At 36.8% G+C, this 18,625-nt stretch overlaps 1 protein-coding gene across 3 annotated transcripts in view; it reads left to right on the top strand.

Moving 5' to 3' along the window:
• Positions 1-18,625, top strand: part of PTPN21 (protein tyrosine phosphatase non-receptor type 21) — a 78,495-nt gene that overhangs the window by 18,942 nt on the left and 40,928 nt on the right. For all 3 annotated transcript variants that reach the window (XM_046647308.1, XM_046647309.1, XM_046647310.1), the window contains exons 3-5: positions 7,210-7,379; positions 15,713-15,810; positions 18,191-18,258. In XM_046647308.1, the coding sequence (XP_046503264.1) occupies positions 7,210-7,379; positions 15,713-15,810; positions 18,191-18,258 (336 nt within the window). The remainder of the gene's footprint in view (positions 1-7,209; positions 7,380-15,712; positions 15,811-18,190; positions 18,259-18,625) is intronic.

Raw genomic sequence — 18,625 nt, 5'->3', positions numbered from 1 at the left:
TCAGTGAGGGAGTGACTTGCTCAATTGCTGGTGAATGGTGGAACCAGGACTCGGAGGCCAAGCATTTACACCCTCAGTTTAGTGCTCTTTGCGCTACAGCATGCTAGTGGCGGCTATTGGAATTGCAGGCATAGCCCCCTAGAGGAAATAGAAATAACAGCAAGTATCCACACAAAAATTGAAATCTCTCTCATGGCTTTGGAAAATATGGTTGACCTTACAAGTGAAGTAACGAACCCACAATTAAATTGGCTAACGTGCTTTAAAGCTGTATATAAAATAAGTTAGTTCTCCAATCATCTTTGGGAAATGAAATGATCTTCATAACTTTGCCTAATAACTAAGACTTATTCTTTTTTTTTAACTTTTTATTAAGATTATGATAGTTTACAACCTTGTGAAATTTCAGTTGTATGTTATTGTTAGTCATGTTGTAGGTGCACCACTTCACCCTTTGTGCCCTCCCCCCAAACCCCCTTTCCCCTGGTAACCACCAATCAGTTCTCTTTGTCTCTGTTTAACTTCCACCTATGAGTGGAGTCATACAGAGATTGTCCTTCTCTATCTGGCTTATTTCACTTAACATAATTCCCTCAAGGTCCATCCATGTTGCTGTGAATGGGATGATTTTATCTTTTTTATGGCTGATCTTTTTTATGGCTGAGTAGTATTCCATTGTGTATATATGTATACCATATCTTCTTTATCCAATCATCAGTGGATGGGGATTTAGGTTGCTTCTACATCTTGGCTGTTGTAAATAATGCTGCGATGCACATAGGGTGCATGGGACTTTTGGAATTGCTGATTTCAAGTTCTCTGGATAGATACCCAGTAGTGGGATGGCTGGGTCATAATGCATTTCTCTTTCTAATTTTTTGAGAAATCTCCATACTGTTTTCCATAGTGGCTGCACTAGTTTGCATTCCCACCAACAGTGTATGAGGGTTCCTTTTTCTCCACAACCTCTCCAACATTTGTCACTTTTTGTTTTGCTTATTTTACCATTCTAACAGGTGTAAGGTGATATCTTAGTGTAGTTTTGATTTGCATTTCCCTGATGGTTAGTAATGATGAGCATCTTTTCGTGTGTCTATTGGCCATCCGTATATCTTCTTTGGAGAAATGCCAAGACTTATTCTTTTGTCAATACAACTATTTTAATTTCTTTTGGTGAGGAAGATTTGCCCTGAGCTAACATCCATTGCTAGTCTTCCTCTTTTTTTGCTTGAGGAAGACTAGCCCTGAGCTAACATCTGTGCCAGTCTTCCTCTACTTTGTATGTGGGATGCCTCTACAGCATGGCTCATGAGTGGAGTAGGTCCATGGCCGGGATCTGAACCCGTGAACCTGGGCTGCTGAAGCAGAGTGTGTGGAACTTTAACCACTCAGCCGCGGGGCCAGCCACCATATAACTATTTTTAATACCAGTCTTTGGAAAGATCTATAAATGTCTCTGTTCCTCTTAAACAAAAGGACACTGACTAATGATTAGCAACAGTGGTTGTTAAATACATGACTAATGTTTAAAGTTATTTGTTCCTTTGATAAATAACTAAAAAGTTTGAAAAGAAGTTATACAGAATTACAAAGGCATGGTAAAGGGTTTTTGTTTGTGTGTGTGTGCTCTCTCTTGCTGAAAAAGTGTTACCCATCACTTCCTGCTGCTGCCAACATGCCGTTTAACAAGCCATTTCCTTTCATTTGTTGTCTTTTAATCTACTTTGAATTGGATAACCAAATCACTAAACTCGTTAAAAGTATGTATGAAATAAGAAAAAAAGGTTCATAAAAGAGACAGGAGAAATTTCTTCTTTGTCAGGGACATATACTTTATAACTTTGACATATTTTTCATTACTCAAACACATTTTTACCTATTCTGTCTTACTCAATTATGTTCAGATAGTTGGAGTTGCCAGATAATTGTCAAACTGTGCAAAATCTTGACCTAAGTATAGATATTAGAAAATAGAAAATATAATTAACTCATGCCTGGGCTCATATATTTCTGGCTCATTTATTTGTCCTAGGCTTTTTCAAATGAACTGAATTTGATGTATTTAAAAATAAAGTTTTAAATTTCTATATTTGATTTTAATTATGACTGTTTCTGAGCTTCAAAAAAATCTTTTTTGAGATGTTATTCACATAACAGAAGTTAACCATTTAAAGTAAATTCACCTACACACTGCTCATCAAGCCATGTTGTGTCAGCATCCCACATAGACCTAGAATGACCTACAACTAGGATATACAACTATGTACTGGGGCTTTGGGGAGGGAGATTGGCAACAGATGTTAACTCAGGGCCAATCTTCAAGAAAAAAAAATAATAAATTCAGTGGCATTTAGTACATAAACTATACTACGTCTGTCTAGTTCCACAACATTTTCATTTCCCTAAAAGGAAACTCTGTACCCATTAAGCAGTTACTGCCTGTTCCTCTTAATCCTTACGCTCTCCCCCACAACCATCAGTCTATATCTCTATGGATTTATCTATTCTGGATATTTCATTTGAATGGAATCATACGATATGTGACCTTTTGTGTCTGGCATCTTGTACTTAGCCTAATGTTTTTGAGGTTCATCCACACTGTAGCATCTGAGTAATATTCCGTTGCATGTGTATTCCACAATTTGTTTATCTTTTCATCTATTGATGACATTTGGATTGTTTCCACCTTTTGGCTATTTCAAATAGTCCTGCTGTGAGCACGCGTGTACATGCATTTGACCTTTTGGGTATCTAACTAGGAGTGGGACTTCTGAGTCATGTGATGATTGTACATTTAGCTTTTGAGGAACCGCCAAACTGTTTTCCACAGCAGCTGAACCATTTTACATTCCCACCAACAATGTATAAGGGCTCCAATTTCTTCACATCTTCACCAACACTAGGGATTTTCTATTTTTTAAAGTATAGCCATCCTAATGGGTGTGGAGTGGTATCTCATTGTGGTTCTGAGTTGCGTTTCCCTAATGACTAATGATGTTGAGCATTTTTTCATGTGCTTCTTGGCCATTTGTATTTATTCTTTGGGAGATATCTATCTGAGTCCTTTGCCAATTTTTTAACTGGGTTGTTTGTTTTTGTTCTTGTTATGTAAGAGTTCTTTGTATGTTCCAGATACTAGACCATTATCAGATACAATGATTTGCAAGTATTTTCTCCCATTCCATAGGTTGTTTTTACTTTCTTGATTTGATCCTTTGATGCACACAGTTTTTAATTTTGATGAAGTCAGGTTTATCTAATTTTTTCCTTTTTCGCTTATGCTTTTGGTATCTTATCTAAGAATGCATTTCCAAGTTCAAAGTCATGAAGGTTTATCCCTGTGTTTTCTTCTAAAGAGTTTTATGGTTTAGTTCTTCTGTTTAGGTGGTTGATCCAGTTTGAGTTAACTCTTGTTTATGGTGTGAAGTAGGAGTCTAACTTCATTCTTTTGCATGTGGATCTTCAGTTGTCCTAGAAACATTTGTTGAAGATATTGTTCTTTCTCCATTGAATGATGTGGCACCCTTGTCGGAAATCAGTTGACCTTAGATGGCTCTGTTCATTCTGGACTCAATTCTGTAACAATGGTCTGTATGTCTCTCCGTATACTAGTACCTCATTGTTTTCGTTAAGGTAGCTTTATAGTAAGTTTTAAAATCAGAAAGTGTGAGTCCTCTAACTTTGTTCTTCTTCAATAGTGTTTTGGCTCTTTGGAGGCCACTTGCAGTTCCATATGAGTTTGAGGACTGGCTTTTCCATTTTTGTGAAGAAGACTGTTGGAATTTTGACAGGAATTGCGTTTGAATCTGTAGCTCGCTTTGGGTAGTCCTGCCATGTTAACAATATTAAGTGTTTCAATCCCTGAACATGGAACGTCTTTTTATTTTTTATTTAATTTCTTTCAGCAGTGTTTTGTATTGTTTGGTATACAAGTCTCTTCACCTCCTTGGTTAAATTTATTCCTGGATGTTTTATTCTTTTGGATGCTATTATAAATGGAATTGTTGTCTTAATTTCCTTTTGAATTTTCCATTCCTGGTGTATAGAATCCATACTGATCTTTGTATGTTCATCTTGTGCCCTGAACTTGGCTGACTTTATTAGCTCTGGTAGTATTTGTTTTTGTGATGGGAGCACTTTGGGGATGTTTTTAATATACAGGATCATGTTTTCTGTGCATATAGTTTTACTTCTTCTTTTCCAGATTGGATGCCTTGGATGCCTTCATTTTCTTACCTCATTGCCCTGGCTAGAATTTCCAGTACAGTGTTGAATAGCAGTGAACTTGGGCATACTTGTCTTGTTCCTGATTTTAGGGGGAAAGCTTTCACTCTTTGACCACTGAATGTGGTGTTAGCTGTGGATTTTTCATAAATGCACTTGATGTTAAGAAGTTCTCTTATATTCCTAGTATTCTGAGTATTTTTATCATGAAAGGGTGTTAGATTTTGTCAAATGCTTTTTCTGTGTCAGTTGAGATGATTGTGATTTTCCCTTCATATTAATAACTTATTATATTGATTGTTTTCTGTGTTGAACCACTCTTGCCTGGGATGAATCCCACTTGGTCATGGTGTATAATTCTTTTAATATACTTTTGGATTCAGCTTGCTAGTATTTTGTTGAAGATTTTTGAGTCTATATTTATTAAGGGATATCGGTCTGTAGTTTTCTTTTCTGGTGATTTGTCTGGCTTTGGTATCAGAATAATGCCAGCCTATAGAATGAGGTGGGAAGTGTTCTCTCCTCTTCTTTGATTTCTCTCCCTCTCCTTTGTATTTTGGATAGGTTTTAAATTATTTTGGAAAGTTAATTATCTAGGTTCTCAAGATTGTTCTCCAAGACAAATCCCCCAAAATGGACTAGTAGAGAAAATTCTATGCCTGATGAGAATTTAATCACAACATTTTCTTGCTCAAACTCTACTTACCCATCTTGGAAATAAACCATATTATAGTCATAAGATCTCATGGAATCAGATATTGTTATTTGATTATGTATGTGTAGAAATACTAAGAAAGCATTGAATACAAGGATTATAATGTTATGAGATTTTAGTTATCCACGTGCATATAAACATCTCTAGCTGCAATTTTAGACATATAATACCTCTTTGGAAGTATTTAGCAAGATATAAACTTGATTTTGGCTAGCTTTAACTACTTTTTAACTTAGAACTTGAACACAGGGCCAAGTACCAAATAAAATACTTTACTATAGCATAACATGGGTTAATGGTCAAATGTCCAAAATCTTAGACTCTCTCGCATCTAAAATAGCTAATCAATAAATAATTTGCTAAATCTGTTCTTTTCAGCTGTTTGCACAAAGTCTTTCCTACTCCTTTATACGGTATATAATGTGTATAAAACTAATTATGATACAATATCACAAATATATTTCTCTTTCTATTTGATATGCTGTCCATATGTGGCATGAGTAATAAATGCATTGTTGAAATAAACTTAGCACATTTTTAAGAGTTTCTTTCTTTTAGAATGTGCCTTTTTTAGAATGCTTACAGATTATTCAGGTATTTTCTAGTAATTATATCATCAGTTCACAAAAGGTACAACTACGGATTATATAATAAAGCTGTAGTTTTATAATTTTAAATTTTTGTGTTTGGAGTATTCAAGTCCAACTGTATTTAAAGGGAAAAGTCACATATACAAGTATTTTTAAGACCTTTTAATTTTGGTTAAAAGTGACATACTGTTATGACTAAAACAGTTTTAGATCCTAAAGGATGTCCAGCCTTCTGCATTTATGGCAAAAAGTAAATATTTGTAGAGTTAAGTGCGTAGCAGTGGTGTTTGTTGTAGACCAAACATGGTGCGTTCAGTCCAGTTCTAAGATGGAACACAAAACATAAATACAGTTAACAGAAATGTGTTGTAATCAATCCAAATAAATGTAAGTAATTAGAAAAGTTTTTTGGAGGGGTTACAATTGATTTTGTTGGTGTTTAGCAGAGTGGGTGAAACTAAGTGATCTTCTAAAAATATAATGGTTTTCTAGTGGCAAAATGCATTCATATAAGTTTTGCATTCAGGCCTCATGGTGGAATTGTGAGGAAGGTATTACCTTATTTTACACCTGGGGAAACTGAATTGGACTGATTGACTTTTCCACTTCACAGCTAGTGAGTGACTGTGTTGGAAATTAAACCCCGGACTTTGGACTTTAAGCATCATGTTTTTCCTATTAAACCAGATTTTTCTTTTCTATAAATTACAGTTGAAAAGAAAGAAGGAATTGGGGGCCAGCCTGGTGGTGTAGCAGTTAAGTTCTCGTGCTCTGCTTTGGTGGCCTGGGGTTTGCTGGTTTGGATCCTGTGTGCAGACCTACACACTGCTTATCAAGCCACACTGTGGCAGGCATCCCACATATAAAATAGAGGAAGATGGGCACAGATGTTAGGTCAGGGCCAACCTTCCTCAGCAAAAAGAGGGGGATTGGTGGCACATGTTAGCTCAGGGCTACTCTTCCTCAAAAAAAAATTATGATAAATTTAGTATTTTGATAATTTAAAAACTAAACAGTTTTTTCAACGTATGGTTTTTTTGTTAAAAACTGTATTTAAAATTGTGTAGCACCTGCTACATTCTGATGTTGAGTGCCATGAGTGCATTTTTCAGTGCAAAAGTTCAAGAAATAGTTTGCAAGAGCCAGCCCTGATGGCCTGGTGATTAAAGTTCGTCACTCTCTGCTTCGGCGGCCCAGGTTCAGTTCCCCGATGTGGAATCACACCACTTGTCTGTCAGTAGCCATGCTGTGGTGGTGGCTCACATAGAAGAACCAGAAGAACTTACAACTATACACAACTATGTACTGGGGCTTTGTGGGGGAGACAGGAAGGGAAAGAAAAGGAGGAAGGTTGGCAACAGATGTTAGAGTGAATCTTCCCCTGCAATACCAAACCAAACCAAACCAAAGCTTACTATACAAGCAAATAAAAATATTAAGAAAACAAAGAAATAGTCTGCAAGAATAATTGACTTTTTGCCTCTTTCTGCTGAATACAAGTATCTAGATATAGACAGATCTTGCCTCTTTTTTTCTTCAGGTTTTGCTATTATCCCTTTCTGAAAAGAGAAGCAATAGGAGACTGCTGTCACTTGGTCTCTAGTCATGAATTAGTGCGATTAAAATATTGAACTCCTTTTATATGTGTCTACCTCCTCCAGTGACTTTCCCTCTTTCCAGATCACTTACTTCAGCCTCTGGTACTACAACAAGCAAAATCAGCGCCGATGGGTAGATTTGGAAAAACCTCTAAAGAAGCAGCTGGATAAATATGCTTTGGAACCTACCATCTATTTTGGAGTGGTGTTTTATGTGCCTTCAGTTTCACAGCTGCAGCAGGAGATTACCAGGTGAGAAATAACTTGCTGTTTGTTTTAGGAAATAATCTAGAGAGATTAAAAAAGTGAAACTAAAGTTGAAGTCCGGAGATAAGACTAAACTTTGCCCTTTTAGCCACAATGTTACATGGAGGTTCTGGTATGTGGTATTTCAGAGTGTTTTACTGCATGTTTGTTGCATGAGTTATGGGTTTGCTAGGAATGGTTAAAGGGAAAAATGAAGTTTGCCCCGGCTGTGAATTCTTCTTGTACTGATGTCACCTTTAATGTTTTTATTGATTTGTTTTAACAAATCATTTTATTTCATTTCAACAATGAAATGAGAGAGGAGATTAAAAAAAAATTGGTCAGAAAATCTGTGTTCATTCCTTGAGGAAATGTGCAGAAGGATGCTTATAGTTCTCTGACTCCAGTAGCTATATTCTGTAGATAGGTGGGAGCGGGGTGGGTAGGGGAGAAGGAGAGGCCAATAAGTGCTCTTTAAAGGAACTGAGGCAGAAAGGGAAGATCATATTAAGGAGTGGGATAGAGGAACAAAATGTTCTTTTTTTTTTTGGAGACAAAAGGAAAAATAAGGAATAAAATTTGGACTTTTGAGCCTGCCTTTCAGAGCTCTCTGAAATCCACCACTACCTTATCTTTTTAACTCTATTTAACGTTACTTTTGAGCCAAGCTGGACTACTTCCAGTGGCCTGAACATGACCCCTGCCTTTTCCTCTTTGTGTCCTAGATCTTTCTTTCATATTTGTGTACTGGAATCTTATTCATCTGAATTTTTGTTCAAAAGGCACCTCCTCCATGAAGCCTGTGTGACCCCCAGGCTGGAATGAGCTTTGCCTTCTCCAGACTGTCCTAGAATTTGCTTGTACTTGTGTTAAGTTGGCAGTTGTCACAGCTTTTCATTATAGTTGTGTACATAGGTTATCTTTTTCTTAGATTTTAAACCAATGTTTTCTTTAGCTTTACCTTTCGCACAATATCTTAACATAGTGCCCTGCAGATAGTAAGAACCTGGTACTGCCCCACGTTTGTGGAATATTCTTTTTAAATATTGAGTTTGCCAGTTAATAATTGGAAGAAGATGGAAAACCAAAGAGGCAAGAGTCAGGTAGTAGGGATAAACATGCACTGTATAAAACAGATCTGAGTTATAAATATTGAAGAGGGAAGTGGAAGCTAGGAGGAAGAAACAGCCACTGATCACTTTGACTCATTCATTTAAACATTTATTGAAGACATAATATGGAATGATGTAAGAACTATATTGGTTCCTGTGGGAGATGAATATACAAGTGAGTATGCTTTAATCCTACCCTCGAGGAGCTACTCACAGTCTGGTGGAACTGACAGTCCAGTAAACAAGCCATCACAGTACGTTAATGATAAGAAATGCTTTAATTAAAGCACTAGATTCCCAGGAGTGGGGCTTGGGGAACATGAATGGTGAAGGTAAGGAAGTTGACTTTTCAATTGACTGTAGAAGGAATTTTCTAGTTAGTGGAAATAGATTGTGCAAAGTAGTGGGGATAGTGAAGGTAACTGATATTTTCAGGGGATTTCAGATATTACCTAGAGAGTGGAGAGGAGATTTGAAAAATAGGAATGTCCCAGTCATAAAGTCCTGGTACAATGGAGAAATGTATTTTTGAATATTAAGAGAATGGAGTGATGAAATTTGCATTTTACAAAGATCACCCATCATGGAAGGTAGATTAGAGGTGGTAAGACCATAGTTGGGAGACCAGTTAGGAATGTGTGTGCCATAATGTAGCCTTAGTCTAGAATGTGGACCTGAACAAAGATGGTAGCTGTAGGAAGGGCTGAGAGAGAATGTGCCTGTTCGAGTCAATCAGTAGGGTTGCACATTGATTAGGTGTAGGAGAACCTGATAGAGAAGTTGTATCAGTAATGACTAAGTATGGCTATATATAACACAAAACTCTAAAACTCTTTGACTTCTTATGTAAAAGAAGTCCAGAGGTCATCCATGCAGAGCTTATATGACAGCTCCACAAAGTCCTCAAGGCCCCTGCTCTTTCTCTCTTACTGTTCTCTCCTCAGCATGTTCTTTCCATTCACTAGGTAACCTCATAGTCAGGGAATTCTAGAGAAGTTCTGGCTATCACATTCATATTCCAGGCAGCAGCAGGGCAAAACTAGTTTTACTCTGGGCTAAGTCATCTTCCTTTAAGGGGCCTCTCTCAGTTCCTCAGTCACACTAGCCACATTTTAAGTATGCAAGAGCCACGTGTGGCTAATGGCTACCATATTGGACAGCACAGATATACATCATTTTTATCACTGTAGAAAGTTCTATTAGACAGCACTGGTGTAGATCTAACAGTTAGTTTACAGGAAAAATTGGTAAATAGATGAGCATGTCAGATGACCCCATGAGACTGTAATCAGACAAATCCAGAATGTGGGAAATTCTGTATGACAAATCACTCCATTTTGTCTATAAGTAACATGAAAATAAAGAGGAAGAATCTTTCTTTTTTAAAATTAAAAGACTTTTAGAAATATCAATTAAATGTAATCTGTGGACTCCCTTTAGATCCTCATTTTTAGAAAAACTGTAAAAATACGTTTGTGAGGTAATCACAAAAATTGTACAGGGACTGGGTATTGGATAGTGTTAGGACGTTATTGTTCATTTTGTTGGGTATGTTAAAAATGTGGTTATTTAATTTTTTTTTTTTGAAGCTTACCTTTTAGGGCTATATACTGAAGTATTTGTAGGTGCCATGATATGGTGTTGGGGATTTGCTGTGAAACGCTTGGTGGGGGGAGGGGAGAGGATAGAGGAAATAAGACAGGCGTAAAGTTGATGATTGGTGAGGCTGCATGATAAGGATACGGGGGTTCATAGTACTTCTTCTCTGTATATGTGTTTCAAAATTTCCGTAATAAAAAAATAAAAATGCCAATACCTATACATTAGCTTTCTATTACTAGCCTAAGAAAAACAGGTGAAGAAAAAAAGACTACTTCTTTACATATTATTTGAAATTTCTGTTTTGGAAAATGGGGCAACCTAATTTATTACAATAATTTAGTGTATTATTTTTTGCGTAAGAATATTATAGTAGTAAGTTGATAAGTTGATAAAGATTTAAATAATACTTAGTTTTAACCAGCATATTTGGCTTTTGGGCAAGTTTATGAAATGCTTGCTTGAGAATTAAGATGTGCAGTCTTTTGTATTCCTTGGTTTACAAACAGTTTTGAATTCAAGTTTCATGTTACATTTTATTACTGCATTGGTTTTAGTTAATTATTCTTTTTGTAATAAATATTGAAAGAACATATTTGTAAATCATCCTCGGCTCCACTAACATTAGAATTTTAGCAAAAGGTTTTTGTTAACAGAAAGTAATAATACCTTGGAAGTGCAATTTCTTGGTATTTTCTTACTGTAAATACTTAAAAAAATGTACACACCCCCACACACCCTGCTTGCTTCCGTTAAAGGATTTTAGGGACAAAACAATGAAAGATAATAAACCACTTATGTTTCTTGCTGTATGTTAGGCACTGTCCCAAGTATTTTTATACTTATTAATTCATTTAATCCTCACAACAAATCCTGGGAAGTAGGTACTCTTATTATCTCCATTTTATAGATGAGGAAACCAAGACACAAAAAGGTGAACTACCTTGCCCAAGGTCACACTGCTAGTATGCAGTGGAACTGGCATTTAAACTGAAGCAGGCTGGCTCCTGAGTCTTTGCTCTCAACCATTGTATTCTAAGGACTCTGGTATAAAAACACTAAAAAAAAATACTAGAAAAATCCGTAACTGGCCATTTGTGACAGTTGAGAACATGAGCTTTGGCGTCATTCAGACCTGGATTTACCTTGGCACTAGAACGAGGCCTCACAACATACAACCTAAAGCTTGAACACCCCTCTAACGTATTCAAATTCTCTAACCTCCTCAGATACTTCCCAATCATCATGCATTGACTTCCCCCATTCATAAACCTATCAATGAGCCAAAAATCAGCATCACTATTACTAGATTCAATCCAACTAGAAAATGTTCTACCAAAATCCATTTTGCACTTCCAAATAAAAACCTCAATACTAGTCTCCAACCAAAAAGGCTTAATCAAATTATATTTCCTCTCATTCTTTGTTACTCTCATACTAAGCATACTCCTGTTTAATCTCTACAAGTAACTTCTGAAACAGCCAAGACCCCAATAAGCAATGACCAACCAGTCACAATCACAACTCAAGCCCCATAACTATACAACGCAGCAACCCCTATGATCTCTTCACTAAAAATTCCTGAATCTCCAGTATTATAAAGAACCCAATCCCCAACACCATTAAACTTGAATACAATCTCCATTTCCTTATTCTTCAAAACATACAAAACCAACATAACCTCCATTAATAAACCCAAAAGAAACACCCCCATAACAGTTATATTAGATACCCATACCTCAGGATACTGCTCAGTGGCAATAGCTGTTATATAACCAAAACCCACCAACATTCCCCCCAAATAAATTAAAAACACCATTAATCCTAAAAAAGACCCCCCAAAGTTCATAACAATACCACAACCAACCCCACCACTTACAATTAGCACCAAGCCCCCATAAATAGCTGAAGGTTTTGAAGAAAAACCTATAAAACTAATCACAAAGATAATACTCAAAGTGAACACAACATATGTCATCATCATTTCCACATGGAATTTAACCATGACTAATGACGTGAAAAATCATCATTGTATTTCAACTACGGGAACACTAATGACCAATATCCGAAAATCCCACCCACTAATCAAAATCATCAACCACTTTTTCATCAACTTACCAGCCCCATCAAACATCTCATCATGATGAAACTTTGGTTCCCACCTAGGAATCTGCTTAATTCTACAAATCTTAACAGGCCTATTCCTAGCTATATACTACACATCAGACACAACAACCGCCTTCTCATCTGTTATACACATCTGCCGAGATGTGAACTACAGATGAATTATCCACCATCTCCATGCTAACGGAGCGTCCATATTCTTCATCTGCCTCTTTATTCACGTAGGACAAGGCCTTTACTACAGCTCCTACACCTTCCTAGAAACATGAAATATTGGGATTCTCCTATTTCTTCCAGTAATAGCTACAGCATTCATAGGTTATGTCCTACCATGAGGCCAAATATCTTTCTGAGGAGCAACAGTCATCACCAGCCCTCTATCAGCTATCCCCTACATTGGCACCAACCTTGTCGAATGAATCTAAGGCGGATTCTCCGTAGACAAAGCTACCCTCACCCGATTCTTTGCCTTCCACTCCATCCTACCATTCATCATTACAGCTCTAGTAGTTGTCCACTTACTATTCCTCCACGAAACAGGATCCAGCAACCCATCAGGACATTCATCTGACATAGACAAAATTCCCTTCCACCCATACTACACAATTAAAGACATCCTAGGATTCCTACTCCTAATTCTACTCTTACTTACCCTGGTCCTCTTCTTCCCCGACCTTCTAGGAGACCCACACAACTACACCCCAGCCAACCCCCTCAGCACCCCTCCACATATCAAGACAGAATGATATTTCCTATTCGCTTATGCCGTCCTACGCTCCATCCCCAACAAATTGTGCGGCGTACTAGGCCTAGTTTTTTCTATCCTAATTTTAGCAATCATTCCTCTCCTCCATACATCAAAACAATGAAGCATAATATTCCGGCCCCTTAGCCAAGGCATATTCTGACTCCTAGCAGCAGACCTCCTTACACTAACATGAATCTGAGGACAGCCAGTCAAACACCCATGTGTCATCACTGGCCAACTAGACACTTCTCCCTAATTCTTGTTTTCATACCACTCACAAGCATCAACAAAAACAATCTTCTAAAATGAAGAGTCCCCGTAGTATATGCACATTATCCTGGTCTTGTAAACCAGAAAAGGAGGAAGACACTCCTCCCCGGGACTTTCAAGGAAGAAGCTCTAGCTCTACCATCAACACCCAAAGCTGAAATTCTACTTAAACTATTCCTTGATTTCTCCTCGTAAACAATGAAGAACTACCACCATGTACTATGTCAGTATTAAAAAACCTTCCTACTCGACATTATGTAATACGTGCATGTAATGCTCCCCGCCATCAAATACCCTGTGTACATTGTGCATTAAGCTTTCTGCCCCAGCTCAGCCAGCTGTGGATTTGAGCATATTACTTAATCTCTGAGCTCTAGCTCCTCATCAGTAAAAGAAGGTGGCTATTATTAAATGCTGGAGAAAGTGGATAAGAGGGTAATAAGAGGGATATTAGTGACTGTGGCTATGCCTGGATTTTAGCCCTGAGCTTCATGGTAGTCAAGGCAAAAGAAGGAATATGATGAGTCCCATCATTCATTATCTGATAAAAGAGGCATGCTATTTGCTAACATGACAAATTTTCCTGGTATATCATTTAAAAGGAAATTTTCAGGTGGGATTTTATATAAAAGACTTTGAACCAGCAATGAACAATTTAGAGCAAATGTGGAAGAATCAACTCTTATAACAGCAAAAGTATAATGTAAGCCAAAAAAACAAAATTTCTATGGAAGGCTAAATTGATTTGGTCCAGGTATGTTGCTTTCCAGGAATTTGATGTAAGGAAAGAACCTAGAATATTTACAGTGGAGTATGTGGACAGCATGTTCAACAGATAGACTTCTTTAAATATAATCTTCTTCAAATAGGCCTGGTAGACAGTTTCAAGTTTTTCTCTTTGACAAGATTCCAGAGATACCAGTATTCTATTTGCTGATCAAGGGAAATCTGTGGATTCTGCTACTGGCAGGTGGAAGGGGATAAGTGGGATCTAAATTCTTTTTATCTGACTGGTTGGCATTTTGGTCAGGTTCTTTGATAAAGATAGCTAAAAGAAAAGAGGATGAGGTAAGGACACATATGAAATGATTAAAGGGATGGACTCTCAGGATTCAAATGTAAACTGTAACTGGGTTGCACTTCCCAGGTGCCAAACCTGGGAGAGATTCTGGATTCAAGGTGGCTTTGTAGACTGTATGGACAGAGAGTTAGTGGATTTTCATTCCACACCACATCCCCAGTGTCTAGAACAATGCTTTGATGCATAGTAGGCCCTAGTATTGACCTGTTAAGTGAATAAGTAGTAGGAAGGCAGAATAAATCTTCACTATAGACCTTTATCAAAATGGAGAAGGGATACGGATGAAATGCTGCTGAATGGCTTAAAGTAGGTGATTGTTGATAATAATGATAACAGCTACTACTTATTGAGTGCCAGCTGTGTTCTAGTGTTGTGCTGAGAGCTTTAAATATATTCCTTGAGTATTTTCAACCCTGTGAAAGGGTGAGAGTACCCTAGTAACAGTGATAATTTAAACCCACAGATTATATGACTTGCCCAAATTCATGCAAAATGCTAAGTTGGAGAGCTGGAATTTAACCTAGATCTGCTTGACTAAATCTTGTGCTGGTATCTAGTACCCTATATATTGAAAGTGTAAACAGAAGTAAACCCACGTTACAAGAATGTTAAGACAGCATTTTAGCAGCTATTCTTTTTGGGATTTTTTTTTTATTAATGATTGGCACCTGAATTAACATCTGTTGCCAATCTTCTTTTACTTTCTTTCTTTCTTCTTCTCCCCAAAGGCCTCTAGTAGATAGTTGTGTTTTCTAGTTGTAGGTCCTTCTGGTTTTGCTGTGTGGGACACGACCTTAGCGTGGCTTGATGAGTGGTGCCATGTCCACGCCCAGGAGCCGAACCTGCGAAGCCCTGGGCTGCTGAAGCTGAGCATGCGAACTTAACCACTTGGCCATAGGGCTGCTCCCCTTTTTGGGATTTTTGTAAAAACATATTTTAATATAAACCTGATCTGAGATATCAGGAACCATTTTCTTCTGGCTTTACTTTCCAGGCTAGGGAACTTCCACCAGAGTAAGCAGAGTCTTAGATTATCAAGTTACTAGTCAGAATTTTTAAGGTAAAAATTGGCCATTGATTCTCTGTTTCTCCAACTAACAAGAACAAAACTTAGGGACGGTCTTACATGGCATAAGACGGATGACCAGTTGTCTTCTAGATGGTTGTAGCTTTCAAATAACTACAGTTAAGGATAAGTGACTCAAAAAATTGATTACATTTGTGTGTGTGTGTGTTTGTAGGTGTAGATATGGTCAAGGACATTCTTGTCATTCTTTGAAACCGTCATAGGTTAAGGTTTTATTTGACTAGTTTATGCTCCTCTAGCAAATTATGGTAAAATTCATTGTGTCTCATTTGGAGGTAGTATTGATATTGACTTCTCAAAACTGACGTTTTTTTATAGGTATCAGTATTATCTGCAGCTGAAGAAAGATATCTTGGAAGGAAACATTCCTTGTACATTAGAACAAGCAATTCAGCTAGCAGGCTTAGCTGTTCAAGGTAAAGAATGGCAATTGATAATGTAGTAGATCTATCAGATTAAAATGTGTGCTATAACAAAAACAGCAAGGGATTCTTAAAGTAACTGACTTTCTATAGTAGTGTTTATGTATTAGTGAAATATTATTCTGTTACCTAAGGGGCTTCCTTGGGGGAAAAAATGAATTTGGATTGCTTCAATGAAATGAGACTTCTGGAAGATTAAACATATCATATGTAAACAGAGCAAACAGATCAAAAATAGAGAAAAAATGCACACACACATACACAAATATACATATAGTGTTTAATATGCTATGTATTCCTTTAGTTCAAGGACTTGATCTGCTGTTAGCTAATAATTGAGGAATAAAGATCAGCCAAACGACAAGGCTGATGAGGTTATGTTCACTTATACTTTAAGCATACATCATTTGTTTGGTTTCTTAAACTATTGTCCTGGATTATATTGCATTGTCAATCACAATAGATAAAGTTTTGCTTTTCACAAGTATTTTTTTTCTTTTTAAATTTTATTGAGGTCATAATAGTTTTTAGCCTTGTGAAATTTCTGTTGTACATTATTATTTGTCAGTCGCCATATAAATGTGCCCTTTTACCCCTTATACCCACCCCACCCTCTGTGGTAACCACTAATCTGTTCTCTTTGTCTATGTGTTAGTTTACCTTACACATATGAGTGAAATCATATGGTGTTTGTCTTTCTCTGTCTGGCTTATTTCACTTAACATAATGCCCTCAAAGTCTATCTATGTTGTTGCGAATGGAACAATTTTGTCTTTTTCTATGGCTGAGTAGTATTCCATTGTGTATATATACCACATCTTCTTTATCCAATCATCAATCAGAGGGCACTTGGGTTGCTTCCACATCTTGGCTATTGTGAATAATGCTGCAGTGAACATAAGGGTGCATAAGTCTCTTTGAATTGTTGATTTCAAGTTCTTTGGATAAATGCCCAGTAGTGGGATAGCTGGGTCATATGGTATTTCTATTTTTAATTTTTTGAGAGATCTCCATGCTGTTTCCCATAGTGGCTGCATCAGTTTGCATTCCCACCAGCAGCGTATGCGGGTTCCCTTTTCTCCACATCCTCCCTAACATTTGTTATTTTTTGTCTTAGTAATTATAGCCATTCTGACAGATGTAAGGTGATATCTCATAGTTTTGATTTGCATTTCCCTGATGATTGATGATGTTGAACATCTTTTAATGTGCCTGTTGGCTATCTGTATATCTTCCTTGGAAAAATGTCTGTTCATATCCTCTGCCCATTTTTTGCTCGGGTTGTTTGTTTTTTTGTTAAGTTGTATGAGTTCTTTATATATTTGGAGATTAACCCCTTGTCAGATATATGATTTGCAAATATTTTCTCTCAGCTGTTGTGTTGTTTTTTCGTTTTGTTTCTGGTTTCCTTTGGTTTGCAGAAGCTCTTTAGACTGATTAAGTCCCATTTGTTTATTTTTTCTTATGTTTCCCTTGCCCAAGTAGACATGATATTCAAAAAGATCTTTCTAAGACCAGTGTCAAAGAGCGTACTGCCTATATTCTAGGAGTTTTATGATTTCACCTCTTTGCTTCAAGTCTTTGATCCATTTTGAGTTAATTTTTCACAAGTATTTTTGAATTGTTTAGTTCTGTTACTTGATATGTGTCTAATCTATATGTATTTACGTGTATGTGTATACTTTGGGAAGACTTCTGATGGGGCATACCAGTTTCAATTGGTAACTGACATTTAATCTTGAGAATTGAAATTTAATCAGAAAAATCCTTAATAAAATTCCATCAGATATTAGCAGGCATGGAGACATATCATTTCTAGACAGACTAATACCTGGTACACATGGAGCCTCATTCCTTTCCAAAGTACTTCGAATCTTCTTAAGTGTCATCTTTGGCTTTAAGAGTCAGTTTTTCCTGAGCTTTTTGCTGAACTATCAAATTTTTGTAACAATTAAAATTTTCTAAACAAAGGCATTTTACTGTAACATATGCAAATGATCTAATTCATTCCCTAGAGGTAATCAGTACTGTGAACAGTTTGGTTTCTTCCTCACATTTTTTTTGCATAAGTAAGCATACATGATTACAGGGTACGTTTTGTTTGTTTTTTAATTATAAAAATGAGATCATATTATATATAGTTTGTAATTTTTTTCACTTTATTAATAGGCGTTTTCCAAGTCAAGACACAGGAATCTACTTAATTAACATTTTTTAAAGGATGTTTCTAAAATATATACTTCATAACTTTAAGGCAAATTTGACTTCTCAATCATCAGTGCACATCTATATACTGCATATGGAATTTGGGTTTGCATGTTTTCCTATGCAGATTAAACATAATTGACATGTGAATATTTCTCATTTTGTATAGCTGATTTTGGTGACTTTGATCAGTATGAATCCCAGGACTTTCTTCAGAAATTTGCCTTGTTTCCTGTGGTAAGACTTCTTCTGTCATTGGGGCTTTTTAAAAACAGTTTATTTCCATACCCTTAGTAATCCCTGAAATAATGAAGTCCACATGGTAGGCTTACTGGGAAGGAATAGTGTTAAAAAATCAGTGCCCTCTTTTAAACAACTCAAGTGTAGATGCTTCCCCTGTTGTCGTTGTCTTGGTCCTTGTAAACCCACAGAACTGAAGGGTCTGTGGTCACTGGGCTGTGGCCACAGAAGTTTGTTTTGTGTTTGGATGTGTGTCTACAGAGAGGGATTCCTTCCAGCGTCTGAGGAACCATGCAGAGGTTTTGCTTTTAACTGAAGGGTTGAAACCTCACAAAGCTATATTAAAATGAATTTCGCTTCTCAG

This window comes from Equus quagga, chromosome 20, assembly GCF_021613505.1.
Source record: "Equus quagga isolate Etosha38 chromosome 20, UCLA_HA_Equagga_1.0, whole genome shotgun sequence".
Taxonomy (NCBI): Eukaryota; Metazoa; Chordata; class Mammalia; order Perissodactyla; family Equidae; genus Equus; species Equus quagga.
The sequence above is the reverse complement of the archived record's forward strand: the minus strand, read 5'-3'. Positions and strand labels throughout refer to the sequence as shown.